The sequence below is a fragment of the Gossypium hirsutum genome, chromosome A06 (assembly GCF_007990345.1).
Source record: "Gossypium hirsutum isolate 1008001.06 chromosome A06, Gossypium_hirsutum_v2.1, whole genome shotgun sequence".
NCBI classification, from domain to species: domain Eukaryota; kingdom Viridiplantae; phylum Streptophyta; class Magnoliopsida; order Malvales; family Malvaceae; genus Gossypium; species Gossypium hirsutum.
In genome coordinates, this window is record NC_053429.1 from 18,101,999 (window position 1) to 18,106,799 (window position 4,801).

The 4,801-nt window shown below is 34.3% G+C and overlaps 1 protein-coding gene across 1 annotated transcript; it reads right to left on the bottom strand.

Annotated features, from left to right (window-relative positions):
• Window positions 1–2,537: 2,537 nt before the first annotated feature.
• LOC107887250 (GATA transcription factor 21) lies at window positions 2,538–4,283 on the bottom strand. Its single transcript, XM_016811439.2, has 3 exons — window positions 3,691–4,283; window positions 3,239–3,601; window positions 2,538–3,120 (listed from the first exon to the last, which is right to left on the bottom strand). Exons 1-3 carry the CDS (start codon window positions 3,874–3,876, stop codon window positions 2,773–2,775), a joined length of 897 nt encoding a protein of 298 aa, XP_016666928.1. The 5' UTR covers window positions 3,877–4,283; the 3' UTR covers window positions 2,538–2,772.
• Between the last annotated feature and the right edge of the window lie 518 nt (window positions 4,284–4,801).

A 4,801-nucleotide genomic window follows, 5' to 3' on the forward strand; every position in this document is an offset into this window, starting at 1 on the left:
AGAACTGCACCTCAAGTCCGATTATACTCCTAATATTTAGTGTGATAGCTCTGGTGCAGTCGCTGTTGCGGCTAATCCTGTGTTACATTCTAAGCTCAAGCACGTTGAGCTGGACTTATTCTTTATCTGAAAGAAAGTCGCGGATGGGTCCATTGTTGTTGGTGAGGTTCCAGCTTGTGACCAAGTTGTGGATATTTTCACCAAACCACTATTGGTAACCTTTTTTGCTCGTTTTCCATCTCTTCTTCGTCGGAAAGCTGGATGAATGTAAAGGATCAAGTTAGCTAGGCTGTTAGTTAGTTAGTAAGTTGTTAATACAGCTAAGAGTTGTTGAGTTGTTAAGAGCAATTGAAGAAAGGTCTATAAAATAGATTACCAATGGGAATGTAATCAGACTAGTTTTTCAAGAATAAAAACCAGAGATCATTTTCAAATTACAAGTTCGTCATCCTCTTTATCAATTTCTTCTTTTTCAATTAAATGTTTTGGTAATCTTACTTGGTTCCTAATAGTGATCCAAGTCCAAAATTCATACCCATCACTTTCACAATCAACACCTTAAAGTGTTTTGCTTGCTTCATGAGTTCTTGAACGAGGAAAAAGAACCTAAAACCTAAGAAAAAGAAATTGGAGAAAGGATGTCCAGGAAAGGAAGAAACAAAATCTCAGACTTAAGAGTTAAAATTAAAGGAATCAAAGAGCAAGAAGGAAAAATAAAATAAGAAAGGATTTACTATCAAGCAGGAAAAAAAAAGCGTACAAACGACACTAGATAAATTTTTACAGGCTATATATTAAAATAAAAGTAAATACTTACTCATGTGCATTTTATACATTTAAGTAATTCTAAAAGGTAAAAAAAATTATACTAGAAAATAATAAAATTTTGAGCTTCTCTAAAATTTTAAATTCATGTTGGTCTAGCTTACTTTGAGCTTCCATAATGTGTATTTTGTACCAAAATGAAGGTCAGATGTAACACTTCAACTTATAAAGGTGAGTTTGGATGGGCGGTGCGTTTATCTACGATTAGTGTAAAAACAGCGGTGGCGGTGAAATTAGATACTGTAGCGATACTGTAACGTGAGACAAAAAGTAAGCTAAACGAATCGCACCGCACCGCCACCGCTGTTTTTATACTAACCGCAGGTAAACACACCGCCCATCCAAACTCACCCTAAGTCTAAGATGCAAACTATGAAGGCTGGAGATGCAATATTTGAAGGCCACAAGTTGGCCGGTTGAATATGATTTAACCAAAATTTTGAGTTCGATGTCATTTGGATTTGCTTTGGCTGAAGGCACTGGACCACATTAAAGTTCACATTTCCTAATAAAAATTTGACCCATGAATCGACTAATTCCAGCACTGGACGGTGAAGCTTCAACAGTGGCTGTTCACCATAATAAAACCCAAAAGCAAAATCAGAAATTATAAATCTATCCAACAAAATCAAGCGAAATTTATTTCAGACTAAATCTTAAAAATGGAGTACTTGGACGTGCTGGGAAGTCACCTGTAAGGGATACAAGTTTGGGGTTTTCTCTACCATGCTTGAAATAAAATAGCTGAGCAAAAAAATGAAGGAAATAAAATAACAAAACCATAATTCTTACCTTTTTAGGGGATGGAAAAACCCAAATCTATCTTCAGAATTTCTGCTTCCCTCGTTCCTTTCTCTTCTTTTTATCTATTTTTTCTGAAATAATTTTTTTTGACTATATGGGATATTTTTACACTTAAACCTTAATATATAATTTATTCACATCATACTAATCATACATTTATCTATGTTACACATTTCATGCAACTTAAGCATGCATATATACATACTGCATGTTACATAATTAAACATTTAAACCTAAAATCCATTAATAAAAAGAAAACAAACCCTATATTAAATATAAAATATAATTCATAAGTGCAATCCAAATGGCTAGAGTGTCTTTTTTTTTTAAAAAAAGAGCTAGCATCATGGATTCAACATGAGGTCAAACAAAACTGTAGTTTCATACTCACTAAATTTACTAATACCAGCGACCAGCTGTATCCACCAGATAATGGCAGATCTCAGTCTCCAATATCCGGTACAAATCCAGTTGTTTTTGTTATTTTAATTATTTAATATGGCATGATGAAGACAATGTCTAAGCAAAACACCTACTGTCTTCTGAGAGACTTCTAGATCGTCCAACATCACCATAGAAAACCCCCAAAGCTGCTAACTCTAGCTAGGCTACCCTTTGATTCATCACCATTGTCCATGAATAAAGTTCCTCTGCAAAACCCCATTATCAGACCTTTACTGTTTTCTTCCTAAATTGCTATTCATATCATTCTATTTGTATACAATAACAATGAAAAAAACTGTATAACTGGAAAATGGCTCTTCACGTGACCCTACAAGTTGACTCTTTCATGGCCAAAATCTAATAATTATTTATTAAGTACTCTTGACGGTTTATTGATTTTTGAACTCTAATCCTTAAAAGTTGTATGATAAATAATAATGAAACCAACGAGAGGGAGAGAGATGTGGAAATAAAAGCCTTGAAATGTAATTTATTATGAAGTTCACAACATAATATATATAATTTAATATAAAAGATTCAAGCTACAAACATTGCTGTTTTTTGTTTCCCTCACACCAATTTCATATCTTAATTTCCTTGAAACTCAGACATACAAACTCAGTTACTATAACATTATTATTAAAGCTAATTAAGAATAAAACCAACAACATAAAAGCTAGGCTAGCGACTTTGAGAAATTCAACCATGAACAAGTCCATATGATAAGGCCATCAGTAGGATCGCGGCTTCTTTCTCATCCTGAGGGAAAACTCCATGAAAAGCCGAGCTCTTGCTCAATATTATCCTCAAGTCCTCAAAACAAAGCTTGTTTCTACCTTGGGATTGGGAACTGAGTTTGCACTTTTTGTTCTTTAACTTTGCAACACAACCATTACTTGATCTCTTGGCCTTGTTTTGAACCTTATTCTTCATGCTTGTCGTTGTCTCAGTTGCAACAATAGTTCCATTGGACGCTGTTGCCGCTGCCGCTGCAGCCATTGCTCGTCTCGCTTTTCTTTGTCGAATTCCGCAGGCGTTGCAAAGAGACTGCAGTGCGACCAAAAGGTGAAAAACAGAAAAAAAAAAAAAGTCAATTAATTATCTCAAAAGTTATGTAGCAATTGTATAGGGTATTGATTAGAAACGAGTGGAAATTCAACTATACCTTGGGACCTCTAGGGCCACTCCTCCAAAGAGGAGTCTTAGTTGTGTTGCAATCAGCACAAACCCTACTTGGATTGTTGTTGATATCATTATTGTAGGAAGAGTTGCAGCTGTTATCTGGAGATGGTGAGGGCTGATTCTGAAGCTTCTGGTCTTCGATTTTCGGCGAAGAGCTTTTCGATAAATCGGTGTGATGGGAACTCATCATCTTCCTCAAAATCCTCAGCTTTGAAGGCATCCACTTAGTAGAACTGTCCTCATGGTGATGATCACTTTCGACCCTTTCTTCTTTTTTCCATAATGATAACTTGAGTCCGCAGTCACTGTTCTCCAATGCCCCTTCTTTTGAAACATATATCTTAGCCTAAACAAAATGATCATATCATAACCCTAAGTGATCATCACATTAAATTTTAATAAAATAAAAGAGTGAAGTGGTAATTATAATATCACCTGATCTTGAAACTCCTGGGGTTCCCTTTGACAAGAACCTGCTCCTAGGTGATGAACAGTTGAGGAAGAAGAAGAGGAAGAAGGTTGAGATTTAAAGGTAAAAAGGTAGTGGTGTTGGTGTTGATCATCTTCGTTAAGGTTAAAAGGAAAAGGATAAAGGGATGAATAGCAATTACTAGAAGACATTAGGGAGAGAGATCAGGTGATGAACAGCAATGATATGTTGTTGGTGTTGTCCAGTAAAGGTGGAGGATCGAAAAAAAAAAGGCAAAGAAAAAAAGGTGGGGTATTATGCTATTGAAGGGTAAACCAGTTTAGAGAGAGAGGGAGAGCAAAGAAATAACAGGTTCACGTGATTTGATATATATGAGAGACCTGAACCAACATGTTTAAAAAAGACAAAAAGGAAATAAAAGGAGAAGTATGGAATGCTATGCTACTGCTCCATCCTATTCAGAAATATTTAAAGGAATAATAATAAATTTAAAAAAACCCTATCTGCAGGAATTTTTTACTCACCTTTTGATGTCATTTCGAAAGAACAGAAAAGATAGACTTCTTTCAATATTTCATGATAGCCACACAAATTATTCATATAATATTTCATTAATTTAAACATATAAAACAAAAATTGATCCCAATTGTGATCTTCTCACATATTGTGACCTTCATGTTAGTTAGTACTATATACAATATATATAATTTATTGACCCAAAAAATCTGATCATCTTCACACAATTTCTAATCTTAATTACAAGTATTATAATAACACAATATAATTTAATTTCTCTATGAATCTTTATTAAACTGTAAATTAGCATTATGGTGAACCATAGGATTAAATTGGTTAAACCTTTTTCTTTTCTAGTATATACCTAGAATTTGCTAGTAAGATGACAGATATGGTGACGCATGATACAGTCAGAGAATACAAAGAGCATTATATCTTCAGATATATATAATTCTATATGAGGGAATATTTTATATAAGGAAAATTGGAGCATGCGGTGCATACATAAATATGAGTACTAGAAGAGAAGGGCTACAGTTTTCATGAGAAAGACATATATGTATACATGTGATATATCTCCATTCTTCACTACCTTAGTCT

Coding starts and splice junctions, on each gene's coding strand:
- LOC107887250 (XM_016811439.2), bottom strand. CDS start 3,876: ATGTCTTCTAGTAATTGCTATTCATCCCTTTATCCTTTTCCTTTTAAC. Junction 3,602..3,690: donor CCCAGGAGTTTCAAGATCAG/GTGATATTATAA, acceptor CATTTTGTTTAG/GCTAAGATATATGTTTCAAA. Junction 3,121..3,238: donor GTGGCCCTAGAGGTCCCAAG/GTATAGTTGAAT, acceptor GTCGCACTGCAG/TCTCTTTGCAACGCCTGCGG.